At 41.6% G+C, this 20,690-nt stretch overlaps 1 protein-coding gene across 2 annotated transcripts in view; it reads right to left on the bottom strand.

Moving 5' to 3' along the window:
• Positions 1–982: 982 nt before the first annotated feature.
• The window catches only part of LOC142213628 (17-beta-hydroxysteroid dehydrogenase type 2-like), a 62,767-nt gene continuing 43,059 nt past the window's right edge, over positions 983–20,690 (bottom strand). For both annotated transcript variants that reach the window (XM_075282020.1, XM_075282021.1), the window contains 3 exons: positions 6,385–6,570; positions 2,240–2,377; positions 983–1,778 (listed from right to left, as the gene is read on the bottom strand). In XM_075282020.1, coding sequence (XP_075138121.1) covers positions 1,414–1,778; positions 2,240–2,377; positions 6,385–6,570 — 689 coding nt within the window. In that variant the 3' untranslated portion in view covers positions 983–1,413. The remainder of the gene's footprint in view (positions 1,779–2,239; positions 2,378–6,384; positions 6,571–20,690) is intronic.

The raw sequence follows: 20,690 nt of genomic DNA, 5'->3' as shown, positions 1-20,690 counted from the left end.
TCTGCCATTTTATAACCATTGGATCACTTCAACAACCTGAAAACAACAGAGTGCTTTTTTTTTAACCGCTGTTCAACCCTTTTAACCATTGTGTACTGGAAATTTTTGTGACTTTTTAATAGAATCTGTACTATGTTATGTATTAGGTTTATATTGATTTTTAGAATTTAGATGGAAACAAGTACAGCAATTTTCTTTTCATCTGCAACAAAGGAACCTGAAGGATTGGATTATTTTAGATTATCATACAGGGATAGAGGGGAGTATAAAATTCATCAGTAAGTATACAATAAAAATTGTTCACAATTCATGTATGTCTATTAGATTATCTTACTCAGTCTTGAGTGTCATTTCTTATGAAATTACACATTTTATTTTTATAGTAGAAACAAATAGCAGATCACCAGATTTTATGGATTTTTGCATACTGGATTAAAGAAATTTTGCTATGCTCTGTAATTACCCCAGAGGTTTCAGTGACTGAATGTGTTACAATGATGTAAATTCATGCGTAGACTGACCATTTGGGGACTGTCCCACAGATCGTAACCAGGAGAGGTGACTATAGTATATAAAATATACAAATACTACTGAAATGCAATGTATAACCTATTACCCATGTACATAACTGATGATAAGGATCTTATGCCCACTTCTGTGGGAATGGTCTAGGGCAAGGGTAGAGAACGTACGGCTCTGCAGCTGTTTCAAAACTACAACTCCCAGCATGCATACTCGCTCTGGTGTTCTTGGAACTCAAATGGAAGTGAATGGAGCAGGTTGGGAGTTGTAGTTTCACCGCAGCTGGAGAGCCGAAGGTTCCCTACTCCCGGATTAGGGCATGCCACCGTGTTTTTATCCTTACTTGTGCGATTTGATATCCAAGGTTACATCATATAAGTTACAACTATGACAACAATTAAAAATTTACACAAAAGATTTAATAATATTTTTTGGTTACAAAAATAACATAAACTGGACAGGTCATGTGATACATTTCATTCCTAGAGGATGCTCCACCCATTATGACCAATTTATTTCTGGTTTCCATCTTTGAGTCCATAAAAAAAGAAATAAAAAATTGCAGATTTTCCTTTGCCTCATTTGCACGATGGTCCTTCATGTTATAGTTATTTGAATGACCATAAAACATATACACATATAAAGAGACATATTTTTCCCTTGAATGTCAGTTCTTCCAGTCCTGACCCGTTTCCTGGACCTTTCCAAAAATTTCAAACTAAAGACCAAAGATAAAACTATGGAAATGGTCAGTACTGTCCATAGTACAGTTATGGACATCTTCAGAATGATAGAACTGGTTGCAGCAGTGTGTTAGGCATGCCTTGCATGAAGATTGTTAGAGGTTTCCATGTGTTTTTGCAAAAATTTTCCACCATCAAGACGGAAGTTCTAGTCGATTTTATTATTAGACTCGGATATCTGCAGGGACCTTGGTAGGATATTCCGGTGGATTTGGAAAGTTTGTTTAGCAAAGATATCATAAACCCAAAGCGGGAAATAGCGGAACAAACAAGGGATGAGATATGCACACCTGCCTGGGGTGTAGGAGTAGTAGGGTTCTCGAGCCAGAAGAGCATGGCACACATCCTCTAGGACAGGAGAAAGGTCTGGGGAGGTGAATGTAGACATTGTATAGTGAAGGTCCTTTAAAGATGCCAAATATTCCACCCCATAATCTTCTTTAACTTCTGGCATGATGTTATCTAGAATGTTCTGGTCTTGACTTGACCAGTGTTCTCGAGATCCAAAAATATCTGAAAGCAGAAAATATGTCTGGATAAAGGCGCTTGTATAATTTATTAAGCATATTCCCAATATGAATGTAAAACATGCAATCATCAATTATGGATGACTCCTCAGTGTATGCTTAGAGCTGCCTCCTTTAGGAGGAGTGAATAAAGTGATGTGTCGATTTCCCTTATGGTTTCCTGAATGTATACATGGTTGCTATCGTGCATACATAGTAATTTTCTCTAATATGCCTATTTTGACATAAAGGGATGGATGTGACTACAGAAATATGGAGCAGGGCAAATTTGAAACTGCCTGATTCACTGGTGTATTATCATCTATTGCATCCCATCATTTGCATAAGAAAGACCTGAGTCCATGTACCTTGGAGAGGAAGTATTCTCATGCAAGTTTCTGCATCGGTAAAAAAGTAGCCACCGAGAAAGCAATCTGAACTAACACAAACATTTACATATATACATACTTGTTTTGAAACCACTGGGGTGGATGGCGGATACTTTGACACCCCACTTGAAAAGATCTTGGCGCATCACTGCAGAAAACATGGACAGAGCTGCCTTAGATGCTGCATATGCTGCAAACCCAGAAATAGGAGTGTGTCCTGAAGAAGAGATAAAGACATACTGAAGGAAAAGCAGCCAACTACTTAACACCAGCAACTGCCAACCTAGTAGAGATACCATGTTTGGTGGTGTAGTGTTCTACATATACAGTACAATAGAATTGGATTATGCTCATCTCCAATGGTCGTTTCATGTGGAAAGGTGCAATACCCTATGTATATAATAGACGTCACTGTTGTGGCCTGTGATTGGGCCTCAGCGGTAACATGCGGCGTGATGACGTCATTATGCAGCGTGCTGACTTCATTACACTGGCTCAATGACATTACACTGGCGCGCCGTTGTCATTACACTGGCACACTCCACATGACCGCTGCCGCCTAATCAGAGGCGTCAGCCGTGAGGTCTGGGGAGCAGGACCTCAGTCACCAGCAGGAAGAGCTCCGGAGTGGATGCTGAGCCCAGGACAGGTGAGTATCACTATTTTTTAATTTTTAATCACGATAGCACCCCCCAATCTCGCCATAGAAGGTGCCAAGGGGGACATGTAGAATGACAGAAACCCTTGGATGTTGTGGTCATGTTTGACCGCGGCATCCAAGGGGTTAAAACCTCCGATTGGAGCTGTTACCACAAAGTCTGAGGAAATCTGGATTCAGTGTGAATCAAATATTTCATGAAACTCAGATTGAATTCCACTTTGTCAGCTTCGATTCACTCATCCCTAAAGAGCATGTCCAGTGGTTGTGTTATTTTGAAAAGTGTGATGTATTATGCATGCTGTAGTGCTTTATGCACATGAATTTAATAAAGTTTTATTATAACCACATTCAGCGGTAAGGTCATGTTTTTAGCTGTAGTTTTTGGAGTATAACATTGAAATGCCATGATCATGCCCAGTAGTCGTGTCTTTCCAGGAGGTACTTTATATTGTTCAATGTAAAGAGTATAACTGAATTGTATTATGATCAAGTCCAGTGGCTAGGCCATGAGATGATGGTTGGGGGTTGTAGTGCTTTGTATATTTATATTTAGCAGTGATGTCGTGTTTGTAGACTGTAATGTTTTATAGTGAGACCTAAATACAATCCCTTTACAACAAACTGTATGAAGAGACCTGTAAAACACATCTAAATGTTGCCAGTCCTGGGCAATTCATCTAACAGATGTTTGGAAAATTCACTTACAATAACAGAACACAGGAGACATGGGCCAAACCAATGCAATGCTCCAACCCCTTCATCACCCTCACCCCACCCTATTAACATTCTACGACTGCTACAGATTCCACTATATCCAGTTGATTATATATCAGTGCTAAGCTCAGGCGTTCCGACATTTGTGATGTTTGTCTACGCCTCGTCCAAGGATTCCACTGTGCTAAATGCTTTAAGGCTCTTTCTATTTTGCACAGAAAAGTTAATCCCAATCAAAATGAATAGCTTATTGGAGGTCACAGCGACCTCAGATCCAGTTCTTTCACAGCAATGGGTTGTACATGTGGTCAGAGGATATAATCACACGTACCGTTCATTGTGCAGAAAAACCTTTTCATTATAACAAGCTAGAACTTGCATGTACTGTATTACTCTAAAATGACTAAGACGTGCTAACTAATCCTGCACAGACACATTGTCCAATTCTACAGATTTAACTAGTTCCATATTTGGATCTGTTCGGGGCTAATAAATCACTAATAATCCAAACCTAACGTTATAATTCTGAGAACTCTTAGAGGAGTCTGCTGCCATGTAATGTTTATGGGGCTGTCACAGCTTTCCTAACAATGGAGTGCTCTGTTTGGCTATGAGATAAGCAGTACCTGGTAAACGCTTATCTATTTGGTTCCCATATATTTCCATGTTTGTTTGTCTCACCCAATGGGGTATATTAGAATTTCTGCCTGCTATAGTACATATAGAATAGTCATGATGGGGGGGGGGGGTAATGTAAGTGGAAATATCCTCTAAACATGGCAGCTCAATATTACATCACCACGAGACTGCCTTCTGTATTCATTAATGGTGTATTATTTGGAAAATGAATCACCGTATTATCAGGACACATCAAGACCGTGTTCATTTCAATACTGTGCACTGTTTGGTGGTTTTAAGTGAAATGTCGATGTCACTATGCTGATATTGCTGACACAGTATGGCAGTATCATTTCTGTACAACTTCTGAAAAAACTGGCAAGAGGGGAGGGGGATCCACCATGCTTGTTGACCAGGGCACCATTTTCTATTAAACCAGTCCCGGGACCCTTGTAGACAAAAGTTGTTGTCCATAACAGACTATCACTTTAAGATATTAAATGATTGTCTGTGGAAAATAGCCGTGATGAAGCGAGACTATCGCATTGAAGTCTTAGTAGTGCAGGAACAATGTAAGTAATCACGATGCCGCTCTGGCCAGCGCCTCCATTCTGTCCTGCCTCATGTAAACCAGAGATTATGTATGTGCAATTACAATCACATAACAAACTAATTAAATAATCAAAGAGCCAATTACTGAGCTGTGACAAGCGGGTTCTGACAAACTAATGAGCTCATTAATTACTAGCCAGGATCTCAGGCTTGGCTTTAGAGATTTGATTGATCCAGCCACTAATTTTTTCTGCATATAACTGACAGTATGATTGTGCGTCTGCAGTGTGGGGTAGGGGGCAGGGACTGCAGGTGCACAGGGCATCATACCATGGCTGCTGTCATACACTTGCCTCACTCTTATTAATACGATTGGGAACTACTCTTCACGCTCAAGTGCTACTCACAGCTACACCATGAATACAGGCCAATGGAAATGGATTAGTCAATACCCATAGATAGAAAGATCAGATACCGTAGATCCGAAACAGTCAGCATCATCCATATGCTGTTGCACAGTGGGGCAGATTTTCTTAAGACTGGTGCAAGGTGAGCATGAATTATGAAGAGGCTCCAGCATCTCATTAAATCAGGTCTATACCCATGCGTCAGAATGGAAGTGATGCCAGAAAATTGTTGTTTGTTATAATAAATTTTACTCTGACTCACCCAACCTTCCTCCACCCATATTCACCAAAAGTGGAAAAGTGCAGAACAGAGGACGTAGTACATCATTGGCGCAAAAAAGGGACACGTAAAAAAGATGTGCAACATTATCACCCATCAAAGCCAGAAAACTAATATAGATGCATTAATATTCCAGTTTCTGGACTGATATTCTGCTTATTTGTACTGCAACTGTTCTGACATCACTTGGTGACATGTGTGGTGCAAAAACTGCTGGATAAGCCCTCGTTCACATCTGCTTTTGTATTCCGTCTGGGGAGGGTCCGCATGGAGACCCCCCCCCCCCCCGACTGGAATACAAACGCAATTGCAAGCTCTGTTCAATAAAAGCACATGGACCCAATAGACTATAATGGGATTCATTTGCTTGCCGCGCACTGCCTGCACGAATCATGCGGACAGGAAAGTAGATTGTGAAGTACTTTCCTGTCCGCATGCTGCCTGCGGAGATCTGGCAGTAAAAACACGGACCTATTTATAATCTATGGGGTCCGTGTGGTTTTACTGCACTAGCGCTTGCACTTGCTTTTGGTATTCTGTTCAGGGGGGTCCCCATGCGGATTTCCCCGGACAGAATCCAAACGCTGATGTGAACGAGGGGTTAGTCTGTCTAGACTTATTCCTCTCTGTAATTTGTTTCCAGGTTCATCTTCCTTGGAGTCCTATTACTCCAGTGCCTCCTTTACTCACCAAGAATACTGAAGTGACCTACACTGCTCTAGGCCGGCTCATGTATACAGGGATTGTGCCATCAATACAAAAGGAAAAAGGTAAACTTAATATGCATTTTAGAGTAACTCTGTAAGTATTGTTATTAAAGAAATTTTTCTTGTGAAAATATCACAATTATACGTATAGGTCTCTGCACTCGTTCTAGTAAGGTTCAGTTGGTTATACATGCCCAGTAGACTATAGTACAGAAGATGGAAGACAAACAGAGAAACACAATATAATATTATTAACCTTACCATTTCTTATTCTGAACCACTTACCTGCCATACTAGATATGGTCACAAGTCTTCCCTTTGCTTTTCTCAATAATGGCATAAACATCTTGGTGACCTGAACAACTCCAATGAAATTCACATCCATACATTGCTTGTAGACACTTATGGGTAACAATTCTCCATCTGCCATGTAGCCAAGAACCCCAGCATTGTTCACAATACCCCAAAGACCTAGGTCAATGGACATAAGAAGGAATGCAAGTATTATTACTTGAGGTTTGGATGTATCCTTTATCTATAGTGCCATCTGACACACCAATGAGCCATAAAATATATTTTGGTTTCTAAAGTCACGATCACTAAAGGTTTCCAAGAAAATGTAGGTTCCAAAAATAATGGATCACTGGAGTAAAAAAAATAGCCAAAGATATATGGATTCTCACCGGAAATGATTGTTCATTGCATAATCTGTACTGTCTAAACCTATGTTTTACCAGCCTGTATAGACATTAGAACACCACGTGATGTTCCTAGCTTTGGTCTCTAGGGTTGGCACTGTTTAATTCAGTGGAAGGTATTCAACATTGAAATATATTCAGAGTCAGGAGAAAGTCCGTCCATTGTGTGCTTGTATAAAGAGCGTATTTACATTCAGAGACAATATATGCGCGGCCTTTATCTCAGCAGTTGCATATCTCAATGCATAATTCCGTCATTATAGACTTTGCTTCCTAAGAAAATATTTGTTCACTAATCTGTTGCTGAAAGATAAATACTCCAGAAAAGGTGTGCAAGAAACCGAATTAGCCCATTAAAGGGAATAAGTCACCAAAATGGCCTATTTTTTAAACCAAGTTTTTATGTGAAACTAATTTTTAGGAATTTTATGGTGATTTTATATTAGATTTTCCATATCGCTAAAGGCTGTTAACAGAGCAGAGAAGAAGCTCAGGCCAGGAGGCAGCCCCATATATATATACAGAAATAGAATTTCAGAAAAAAAGTTATAATCTAAAAATTAGAGATGAGCGAACAGTGTTCTATCCAACTCATGTTCGATCGGATATTAGGCTGTTCGGCATGTTCGAATCGAATCGAACACCGCGTGGTAAAGTGCGCCATTACTCGATTCCCCTCCCACCTTCCCTGGCGCCTTTTTTGCTCCAATAACAGCGCAAAGTAGGTGGGACAGGAACTACGACACCGGTGACGTTAAAAAAAGTAGGAAAAACCCATTGGCTGCCGAAAACATGTGACCTCTAATTTAAAAGAACAGCGACGCCCAGCTTCGCGTCATTCTGAGCTTGCAATTCACCGGACACGGAGGTTTCCGTCCAGTTAGCTAGGGCTTAGATTCTGGGTAGGCAGGGACAGGCTAGGATAGGAAGGAGAAGACAACCAACAGCTCTTATAAGAGCTAAATTCCAGGGAGAAGCTTGTCAGTGTAACGTGGCACTGACGGGCTCAATCGCCGCAACCCAGCTTTCCCAGGATCCTGAATGGAATACACTGACAGTGTATTCCCGTATACCCCATATATACACCCCAAATCCCCGTTCCAACGGTGTGCCCCCCCACCTTCACCCCAGAAATACCCTGCAAGTCCCCTAGCAATAAAATTGGGGCTATATACACCCACTATTTTTGCTACTGCCATATAGTGCCATTGTCTGACTGGGAATTCAAAGAATATATTGGGGTTACAAATACCCTCATTTCTTGCTACTGGTATATAGTGCCAGTTTCTGACTGGTAATTCAAAGAATATATTGGGGTTATAAATACCCTCATTTCTTGCTACTGGTATATAGTGCCATTGTCTGACTGGGAATTCAAAGAATATATTGGGGTTATAAATACCCTCATTTCTTGCTACTGGTATATAGTGCCATTGTCTGACTGGGAATTCAAAAAATATATTGGGGTTACAAATACCCTCATTTCTTGCTACTGCCATATAGTGCCAGTTTCTGACTGGTAATTCAAAGAATATATTGGGGTTACGTGCACCCACAATTTTTGCTACTGGTATATAGTGCCATTGTCTGACTGGGAATTCAAAGAATATATTGGGGTTACAAATACACTCATTTCTTGCTACTGGTATATAGTGCCAGTTTCTGACTGGGAATTCAAAGAATATATTGGGGTTAGAAATACCCTCATTTCTTGCTACTGGTATATAGTGCCATTGTCTGACTGGGAATTCAAAGAATATATTGGGGTTACAAATACCCTCATTTCTTGCTACTGGTATATAGTGCCAGTTTCTGACTGGTAATTCAAAGAATATATTGGGGTTATAAATGCCCTCATTTCTTGCTACTGGTATATAGTGCCATTGTCTGACTGGGAATTCAAAGAATATATTGGGGTTACAAATACCCTCATTTCTTGCTACTGGTATATAGTGCCATTGTCTGACTGGGAATTCAAAGAATATATTGGGGTTACAAATACCCTCATTTCTTGCTACTGCCATATAGTGCCAGTTTCTGACTGGTAATTCAAAGAATATATTGGGGTTACGTGCACCCACAATTTTTGCTACTGGTATATAGTGCCATTGTCTGACTGGGAATTCAAAGAATATATTGGGGTTACAAATACCCTCATTTCTTGCTACTGGTATATAGTGCCATTGTCTGACTGGGAATTCAAAGAATATATTGGGGTTACAAATACCCTCATTTCTTGCTACTGGTATATAGTGCCATTGTCTGACTGGGAATTCAAAGAATATATTGGGGTTACAAATACCCTCATTTCTTGCTACTGGTATATAGTGCCAGTTTCTGACTGGTAATTCAAAGAATATATTGGGGTTATAAATACCCTCATTTCTTGCTACTGGTATATAGTGCCATTGTCTGACTGGGAATTCAAAGAATATATTGGGGTTACAAATACCCTCATTTCTTGCTACTGGTATATAGTGCCATTGTCTGACTGGGAATTCAAAGAATATATTGGGGTTACAAATACCCTCATTTCTTGCTACTGCCATATAGTGCCAGTTTCTGACTGGTAATTCAAAGAATATATTGGGGTTACGTGCACCCACAATTTTTGCTACTGGTATATAGTACCATTGTCTGACTGGGAATTCAAAGAATATATTGGGGTTACAAATACCCTCATTTCTTGCTACTGGTATATAGTGCCATTGTCTGACTGGGAATTCAAAGAATATATTGGGGTTACAAATACCCTCATTTCTTGCTACTGGTATATAGTGCCATTGTCTGACTGGGAATTCAAAGAATATATTGGGGTAACAAATACCCTCATTTCTTGCTACTGGTATATAGTGCCAGTTTCTGACTGGTAATTCAAAGAAAATATTGGGGTTATAAATACCCTCATTTCTTGCTACTGGTATATAGTGCCATTGTCTGACTGGGAATTCAAAGAATATATTGGGGTTACAAATACCCTCATTTCTTGCTACTGCCATATAGTGCCAGTTTCTGACTGGTAATTCAAAGAATATATTGGGGTTACGTGCACCCACAATTTTTGCTACTGGTATATAGTGCCATTGTCTGACTGGGAATTCAAAGAATATATTGGGGTTACAAATACCCTCATTTCTTGCTACTGGTATATAGTGCCAGTTTCTGACTGGTAATTCAAAGAATATATTGGGGTTATGAATACCCTCATTTCTTGCTACTGGTATATAGTGCCATTGTCTGACTGGGAATTCAAAGAATATATTGGGGTTACAAATACCCTCATTTCTTGCTACTGGTATTTAGTGCCTTTGTCTGACTGGGAATTCAAAGAATATATTGGGGTTACAAATACCCTCATTTCTTGCTACTGCCATATAGTGCCAGTTTCTGACTGGTAATTCAAAGAATATATTGGGGTTACGTGCACCCACAATTTTTGCTACTGGTATATAGTGCCATTGTCTGACTGGGAATTCAAAGAATATATTGGGGTTACAAATACCCTCATTTCTTGCTACTGGTATACACTCACCGGCCACTTTATTAGGTACACCTGTCCAACTGCTCGTTAACACTTAATTTCTAATCAGCCAATCACATGGCGGCAACTCAGTGCATTTAGGCATGTAGACATGGTCAAGACAATCTCCTGCAGTTCAAACCGAGCATCAGTATGGGGAAGAAAGGTGATTTGAGTGCCTTTGAACGTGGCATGGTTGTTGGTGCCAGAAGGGCTGGTCTGAGTATTTCAGAAACTCCTGATCTACTGGGATTTTCACGCACAACCATCTCTAGGGTTTACAGAGAATGGTCCGAAAAAGAAAAAACATCCAGTGAGCGGCAGTTCTGTGGGCGGAAATGCGTTGTTGATGCCAGAGGTCAGAGGAGAATGGCCAGACTGGTTCGAGCTGATAGAAAGGCAACAGTGACTCAAATAGCCACCCGTTACAACCAAGGTAGCCAGAAGAGCATCTTTGAACGCACAGTATGTCGAACTTTGAGGCAGATGGGCTACAGCAGCAGAAGACCACACTGGGTGCCACTCCTTTCAGCTAAGAACAGGAAACTGAGGCTACAATTTGCACAAGCTCATCGAAATTGGACAATTGAAGATTGGAAAAACGTTGCCTGGTCTGATGAGTCTCGATTTCTGCTGCGACATTCGGCTGGTAGGGTCAGAATTTGGCGTCAACAACATGAAAGCATGGATCCATCCTGCCTTGTATCAACGGTTCAGGCTGGTGGTGGTGGTGTCATGGTGTGGGGAATATTTTCTTGGCACTCTTTGGGCCCCTTGGTACCAATTGAGCATCGTTGCAACGCCAAAGCCTACCTGAGTATTGTTGCTGACCATGTCCATCCCTTTATGACCACAATGTACCCAACATCTGATGGCTACTTTCAGCAGGATAATGCGCCATGTCATAAAGCTGGAATCATCTCAGACTGGTTTCTTGAACATGACAATGAGTTCACTGTACTCCAATGGCCTCCACAGTCACCAGATCTCAATCCAATAGAGCATCTTTGGGATGTGGTGGAACGGGAGATTCGCATCATGGATGTGCAGCCGACAAATCTGCGGCAACTGTGTGATGCCATCATGTCAATATGGACCAAAATCTCTGAGGAATGCTTCCAGCACCTTGTTGAATCTATGCCACGAAGAATTGAGGCAGTTCTGAAGGCAAAAGGGGGTCCAACCCGTTACTAGCATGGTGTACCTAATAAAGTGGCCGGTGAGTGTATAGTGCCAGTTTCTGACTGGTAATTCAAAGAATATATTGGGGTTATAAATACCCTCATTTCTTGCTACTGGTATATAGTGCCATTGTCTGACTGGGAATTCAAAGAATATATTGGGGTTACAAATACCCTCATTTCTTGCTACTGGTATATAGTGCCATTGTCTGACTGGGAATTCAAAGAATATATTGGGGTTACAAATACCCTCATTTCTTGCTACTGCCATATAGTGCCAGTTTCTGACTGGTAATTCAAAGAATATATTGGGGTTACGTGCACCCACAATTTTTGCTACTGGTATATAGTGCCATTGTCTGACTGGGAATTCAAAGAATATATTAGGGTTACAAATACCCTCATTTCTTGCTACTGGTATATAGTGCCAGTTTCTGACTGGTAATTCAAAGAATATATTGGGGTTATAAATACCCTCATTTCTTGCTACTGGTATATAGTGCCATTGTCTGACTGGGAATTCAAAGAATATATTGGGGTTACAAATACCCTCATTTCTTGCTACTGGTATATAGTGCCATTGTCTGACTGGGAATTCAAAGAATATATTGGGGTTACAAATACCCTCATTTCTTGCTACTGCCATATAGTGCCAGTTTCTGACTGGTAATTCAAAGAATATATTGGGGTTACGTGCACCCACAATTTTTGCTACTGGTATATAGTGCCATTGTCTGACTGGGAATTCAAAGAATATATTGGGGTTACAAATACCCTCATTTCTTGCTACTGGTATATAGTGCCATTGTCTGACTGGGAATTCAAAGAATATATTGGGGTTATAAATACCCTCATTTCTTGCTACTGGTATATAGTGCCATTGTCTGACTGGGAATTCAAAGAATATATTGGGGTTACAAATACCCTCATTTCTTGCTACTGCCATATAGTGCCAGTTTCTGACTGGTAATTCAAAGAATATATTGGGGTTACAAATACCCTCATTTCTTGCTACTGGTATATAGTGCCAGTTTCTGACTGGTAATTCAAAGAATATATTGGGGTTATAAATACCCTCATTTCTTGCTACTGGTATATAGTGCCATTGTCTGACTGGGAATTCAAAGAATATATTGGGGTTACAAATACCCTCATTTCTTGCTACTGGTATACACTCACCGGCCACTTTATTAGGTACACCTGTCCAACTGCTCGTTAACACTTAATTTCTAATCAGCCAATCACATGGCGGCAACTCAGTGCATTTAGGCATGTAGACATGGTCAAGACAATCTCCTGCAGTTCAAACCGAGCATCAGTATGGGGAAGAAAGGTGATTTGAGTGCCTTTGAACGTGGCATGGTTGTTGGTGCCAGAAGGGCTGGTCTGAGTATTTCAGAAACTCCTGATCTACTGGGATTTTCACGCACAACCATCTCTAGGGTTTACAGAGAATGGTCCGAAAAAGAAAAAACATCCAGTGAGCGGCAGTTCTGTGGGCGGAAATGCGTTGTTGATGCCAGAGGTCAGAGGAGAATGGCCAGACTGGTTCGAGCTGATAGAAAGGCAACAGTGACTCAAATAGCCACCCGTTACAACCAAGGTAGCCAGAAGAGCATCTTTGAACGCACAGTATGTCGAACTTTGAGGCAGATGGGCTACAGCAGCAGAAGACCACACTGGGTGCCACTCCTTTCAGCTAAGAACAGGAAACTGAGGCTACAATTTGCACAAGCTCATCGAAATTGGACAATTGAAGATTGGAAAAACGTTGCCTGGTCTGATGAGTCTCGATTTCTGCTGCGACATTCGGCTGGTAGGGTCAGAATTTGGCGTCAACAACATGAAAGCATGGATCCATCCTGCCTTGTATCAACGGTTCAGGCTGGTGGTGGTGGTGTCATGGTGTGGGGAATATTTTCTTGGCACTCTTTGGGCCCCTTGGTACCAATTGAGCATCGTTGCAACGCCAAAGCCTACCTGAGTATTGTTGCTGACCATGTCCATCCCTTTATGACCACAATGTACCCAACATCTGATGGCTACTTTCAGCAGGATAATGCGCCATGTCATAAAGCTGGAATCATCTCAGACTGGTTTCTTGAACATGACAATGAGTTCACTGTACTCCAATGGCCTCCACAGTCACCAGATCTCAATCCAATAGAGCATCTTTGGGATGTGGTGGAACGGGAGATTCGCATCATGGATGTGCAGCCGACAAATCTGCGGCAACTGTGTGATGCCATCATGTCAATATGGACCAAAATCTCTAAGGAATGCTTCCAGCACCTTGTTGAATCTATGCCACGAAGAATTGAGGCAGTTCTGAAGGCAAAAGGGGGTCCAACCCGTTACTAGCATGGTGTACCTAATAAAGTGGCCGGTGAGTGTATAGTGCCAGTTTCTGACTGGTAATTCAAAGAATATATTGGGGTTATAAATACCCTCATTTCTTGCTACTGGTATATAGTGCCATTGTCTGACTGGGAATTCAAAGAATATATTGGGGTTACAAATACCCTCATTTCTTGCTACTGGTATTTAGTGCCATTGTCTGACTGGGAATTCAAAGAATATATTGGGGTTACAAATACCCTCATTTCTTGCTACTGCCATATAGTGCCAGTTTCTGACTGGTAATTCAAAGAATATATTGGGGTTACGTGCACCCACAATTTTTGCTACTGGTATATAGTGCCATTGTCTGACTGGGAATTCAAAGAATATATTGGGGTTACAAATACCCTCATTTCTTGCTACTGGTATATAGTGCCATTGTCTGACTGGGAATTCAAAGAATATATTGGGGTTACAAATACCCTCATTTCTTGCTACTGGTATATAGTGCCAGTTTCTGACTGGTAATTCAAAGAATATATTGGGGTTATAAATACCCTCATTTCTTGCTACTGGTATATAGTGCCATTGTCTGACTGGGAATTCAAAGAATATATTGGGGTTACAAATACCCTCATTTCTTGCTACTGGTATACACTCACCGGCCACTTTATTAGGTACACCTGTCCAACTGCTCGTTAACACTTAATTTCTAATCAGCCAATCACATGGCGGCAACTCAGTGCATTTAGGCATGTAGACATGGTCAAGACAATCTCCTGCAGTTCAAACCGAGCATCAGTATGGGGAAGAAAGGTGATTTGAGTGCCTTTGAACGTGGCATGGTTGTTGGTGCCAGAAGGGCTGGTCTGAGTATTTCAGAAACCCCTGATCTACTGGGATTTTCACGCACAACCATCTCTAGGGTTTACAGAGAATGGTCCGAAAAAGAAAAAACATCCAGTGAGCGGCAGTTCTGTGGGCGGAAATGCGTTGTTGATGCCAGAGGTCAGAGGAGAATGGCCAGACTGGTTCGAGCTGATAGAAAGGCAACAGTGACTCAAATAGCCACCCGTTACAACCAAGGTAGCCAGAAGAGCATCTTTGAACGCACAGTATGTCGAACTTTGAGGCAGATGGGCTACAGCAGCAGAAGACCACACTGGGTGCCACTCCTTTCAGCTAAGAACAGGAAACTGAGGCTACAATTTGCACAAGCTCATCGAAATTGGACAATTGAAGATTGGAAAAACGTTGCCTGGTCTGATGAGTCTCGATTTCTGCTGCGACATTCGGCTGGTAGGGTCAGAATTTGGCGTCAACAACATGAAAGCATGGATCCATCCTGCCTTGTATCAACGGTTCAGGCTGGTGGTGGTGGTGTCATGGTGTGGGGAATATTTTCTTGGCACTCTTTGGGCCCCTTGGTACCAATTGAGCATCGTTGCAACGCCAAAGCCTACCTGAGTATTGTTGCTGACCATGTCCATCCCTTTATGACCACAATGTACCCAACATCTGATGGCTACTTTCAGCAGGATAATGCGCCATGTCATAAAGCTGGAATCATCTCAGACTGGTTTCTTGAACATGACAATGAGTTCACTGTACTCCAATGGCCTCCACAGTCACCAGATCTCAATCCAATAGAGCATCTTTGGGATGTGGTGGAACGGGAGATTCGCATCATGGATGTGCAGCCGACAAATCTGCGGCAACTGTGTGATGCCATCATGTCAATATGGACCAAAATCTCTGAGGAATGCTTCCAGCACCTTGTTGAATCTATGCCACGAAGAATTGAGGCAGTTCTGAAGGCAAAAGGGGGTCCAACCCGTTACTAGCATGGTGTACCTAATAAAGTGGCCGGTGAGTGTATAGTGCCAGTTTCTGACTGGTAATTCAAAGAATATATTGGGGTTATAAATACCCTCATTTCTTGCTACTGGTATATAGTGCCATTGTCTGACTGGGAATTCAAAGAATATATTGGGGTTACAAATACCCTCATTTCTTGCTACTGGTATATAGTGCCAGTTTCTGACTGGTAATTCAAAGAATATATTGGGGTTATGAATACCCTCATTTCTTGCTACTGGTATATAGTGCCATTGTCTGACTGGGAATTCAAAGAATATATTGGGGTTACAAATACCCTCATTTCTTGCTACTGGTATTTAGTGCCATTGTCTGACTGGGAATTCAAAGAATATATTGGGGTTACAAATACCCTCATTTCTTGCTACTGCCATATAGTGCCAGTTTCTGACTGGTAATTCAAAGAATATATTGGGGTTACGTGCACCCACAATTTTTGCTACTGGTATATAGTGCCATTGTCTGACTGGGAATTCAAAGAATATATTGGGGTTACAAATACCCTCATTTCTTGCTACTGGTATATAGTGCCATTGTCTGACTGGGAATTCAAAGAATATATTGGGGTTACAAATACCCTCATTTCTTGCTACTGGTATATAGTGCCATTGTCTGACTGGGAATTCAAAGAATATATTGGGGTTACAAATACCCTAATTTCTTGCTACTGGTATATAGTGCCAGTTTCTGACTGGTAATTCAAAGAATATATTGGGGTTATAAATACCCTCATTTCTTGCTACTGGTATATAGTGCCATTGTCTGACTGGGAATTCAAAGAATATATTGGGGTTACAAATACCCTCATTTCTTGCTACTGCCATATAGTGCCAGTTTCTGACTGGTAATTCAAAGAATATATTGGGGTTACGTGCACCCACAATTTTTGCTACTGGTATATAGTGCCATTGTCTGACTGGGAATTCAAAGAATATATTGGGGTTACAAATACCCTCATTTCTTGCTACTGGTATATAGTGCCAGTTTCTGACTGGTAATTCAAAGAATATATTGGGGTTATAAATACCCTCATTTCTTGCTACTGGTATATAGTGCCATTGTCTGACTGGGAATTCAAAGAATATATTGGGGTTACAAATACCCTCATTTCTTGCTACTGGTATACACTCACCGGCCACTTTATTAGGTACACCTGTCCAACTGCTCGTTAACACTTAATTTCTAATCAGCCAATCACATGGCGGCAACTCAGTGCATTTAGGCATGTAGACATGGTCAAGACAATCTCCTGCAGTTCAAACCGAGCATCAGTATGGGGAAGAAAGGTGATTTGAGTGCCTTTGAACGTGGCATGGTTGTTGGTGCCAGAAGGGCTGGTCTGAGTATTTCAGAAACTCCTGATCTACTGGGATTTTCACGCACAACCATCTCTAGGGTTTACAGAGAATGGTCCGAAAAAGAAAAAACATCCAGTGAGCGGCAGTTCTGTGGGCGGAAATGCGTTGTTGATGCCAGAGGTCAGAGGAGAATGGCCAGACTGGTTCGAGCTGATAGAAAGGCAACAGTGACTCAAATAGCCACCCGTTACAACCAAGGTAGCCAGAAGAGCATCTTTGAACGCACAGTATGTCGAACTTTGAGGCAGATGGGCTACAGCAGCAGAAGACCACACTGGGTGCCACTCCTTTCAGCTAAGAACAGGAAACTGAGGCTACAATTTGCACAAGCTCATCGAAATTGGACAATTGAAGATTGGAAAAACGTTGCCTGGTCTGATGAGTCTCGATTTCTGCTGCGACATTCGGCTGGTAGGGTCAGAATTTGGCGTCAACAACATGAAAGCATGGATCCATCCTGCCTTGTATCAACGGTTCAGGCTGGTGGTGGTGGTGTCATGGTGTGGGGAATATTTTCTTGGCACTCTTTGGGCCCCTTGGTACCAATTGAGCATCGTTGCAACGCCAAAGCCTACCTGAGTATTGTTGCTGACCATGTCCATCCCTTTATGACCACAATGTACCCAACATCTGATGGCTACTTTCAGCAGGATAATGCGCCATGTCATAAAGCTGGAATCATCTCAGACTGGTTTCTTGAACATGACAATGAGTTCACTGTACTCCAATGGCCTCCACAGTCACCAGATCTCAATCCAATAGAGCATCTTTGGGATGTGGTGGAATGGGAGATTCGCATCATGGATGTGCAGCCGACAAATCTGCGGCAACTGTGTGATGCCATCATGTCAATATGGACCAAAATCTCTGAGGAATGCTTCCAGCACCTTGTTGAATCTATGCCACGAAGAATTGAGGCAGTTCTGAAGGCAAAAGGGGGTCCAACCCGTTACTAGCATGGTGTACCTAATAAAGTGGCCGGTGAGTGTATAGTGCCAGTTTCTGACTGGTAATTCAAAGAATATATTGGGGTTATAAATACCCTCATTTCTTGCTACTGGTATATAGTGCCATTGTCTGACTGGGAATTCAAAGAATATATTGGGGTTACAAATACCCTCATTTCTTGCTACTGGTATATAGTGCCATTGTCTGACTGGGAATTCAAAGAATATATTGGGGTTACAAATACCCTCATTTCTTGCTACTGCCATATAGTGCCAGTTTCTGACTGGTAATTCAAAGAATATATTGGGGTTACGTGCACCCACAATTTTTGCTACTGGTATATAGTGCCATTGTCTGACTGGGAATTCAAAGAATATATTAGGGTTACAAATACCCTCATTTCTTGCTACTGGTATATAGTGCCAGTTTCTGACTGGTAATTCAAAGAATATATTGGGGTTATAAATACCCTCATTTCTTGCTACTGGTATATAGTGCCATTGTCTGACTGGGAATTCAAAGAATATATTGGGGTTACAAATACCCTCATTTCTTGCTACTGGTATATAGTGCCATTGTCTGACTGGGAATTCAAAGAATATATTGGGGTTACAAATACCCTCATTTCTTGCTACTGCCATATAGTGCCAGTTTCTGACTGGTAATTCAAAGAATATATTGGGGTTACGTGCACCCACAATTTTTGCTACTGGTATATAGTGCCATTGTCTGACTGGGAATTCAAAGAATATATTGGGGTTACAAATACCCTCATTTCTTGCTACTGGTATATAGTGCCATTGTCTGACTGGGAATTCAAAGAATATATTGGGGTTATAAATACCCTCATTTCTTGCTACTGGTATATAGTGCCATTGTCTGACTGGGAATTCAAAGAATATATTGGGGTTACAAATACCCTCATTTCTTGCTACTGCCATATAGTGCCAGTTTCTGACTGGTAATTCAAAGAATATATTGGGGTTACAAATACCCTCATTTCTTGCTACTGGTATATAGTGCCAGTTTCTGACTGGTAATTCAAAGAATATATTGGGGTTATAAATACCCTCATTTCTTGCTACTGGTATATAGTGCCATTGTCTGACTGGGAATTCAAAGAATATATTGGGGTTACAAATACCCTCATTTCTTGCTACTGGTATACACTCACCGGCCACTTTATTAGGTACACCTGTCCAACTGCTCGTTAACACTTAATTTCTAATCAGCCAATCACATGGCGGCAACTCAGTGCATTTAGGCATGTAGAAATGGTCAAGACAATCTCCTGCAGTTCAAACCGAGCATCAGTATGGGGAAGAAAGGTGATTTGAGTGCCTTTGAACGTGGCATGGTTGTTGGTGCCAGAAGGGCTGGTCTGAGTATTTCAGAAACTCCTGATCTACTGGGATTTTCACGCACAACCATCTCTAGGGTTTACAGAGAATGGTCCGAAAAAGAAAAAACATCCAGTGAGCGGCAGTTCTGTGGGCGGAAATGCGTTGTTGATGCCAGAGGTCAGAGGAGAATGGCCAGACTGGTTCGAGCTGATAGAAAGGCAACAGTGACTCAAATAGCCACCCGTTACAACCAAGGTAGCCAGAAGAGCATCTTTGAACGCACAGTATGTCGAACTTTGAGGCAGATGGGCTACAGCAGCAGAAGACCACACTGGGTGCCACTCCTTTCAGCTAAGAACAGGAAACTGAGGCTACAATTTGCACAAGCTCATCGAAATTGGACAATTGAAGATTGGAAAAACGTTGCCTGGTCTGATGAGTCTCGATTTCTGCTGCGACATTCGGCTGGTAGGGTCAGAATTTGGCGTCAACAACATGAAAGCATGGATCCATCCTGCCTTGTATCAACGGTTCAGGCTGGTGGTGGTGGTGTCATGGTGTGGGGAATATTTTCTTGGCACTCTTTGGGCCCCTTGGTACCAATTGAGCATCGTTGCAACGCCAAAGCCTACCTGAGTATTGTTGCTGACCATGTCCATCCCTTTATGACCACAATGTACCCAACATCTGATGGCTACTTTCAGCAGGATAATGCGCCATGTCATAAAGCTGGAATCATCTCAGACTGGTTTCTTGAACATGACAATGAGTTCACTGTACTCCAATGGCCTCCACAGTCACCAGATCTCAATCCAATAGAGCATCTTTGGGATGTGGTGGAACGGGAGATTCGCATCATGGATGTGCAGCCGACAAATCTGCGGCAACTGTGTGATGCCATCATGTCAATATGGACCAAAATCTCTGAGGAATGCTTCCAGCACCTTGTTGAATCTATGCCACGAAGAATTGAGGCAGTTCTGAAGGCAAAAGGGGGTCCAACCCGTTACTAGCATGGTGTACCTAATAAAGTGGCCGGTGAGTGTATAGTGCCAGTTTCTGACTGGTAATTCAAAGAATATATTGGGGTTATAAATACCGTCATTTCTTGCTACTGGTATATAGTGCCATTGTCTGACTGGGAATTCAAAGAATATATTGGGGTTACAAATACCCTCATTTCTTGCTACTGGTATTTAGTGCCATTGTCTGACTGGGAATTCAAAGAATATATTGGGGTTACAAATACCCTCATTTCTTGCTACTGCCATATAGTGCCAGTTTCTGACTGGTAATTCAAAGAATATATTGGGGTTACGTGCACC

The sequence above is a fragment of the Leptodactylus fuscus genome, chromosome 7 (assembly GCF_031893055.1).
Source record: "Leptodactylus fuscus isolate aLepFus1 chromosome 7, aLepFus1.hap2, whole genome shotgun sequence".
Classification (NCBI taxonomy): domain Eukaryota; kingdom Metazoa; phylum Chordata; class Amphibia; order Anura; family Leptodactylidae; genus Leptodactylus; species Leptodactylus fuscus.
This window is presented reverse-complemented; position numbering and strand designations above follow the sequence as displayed.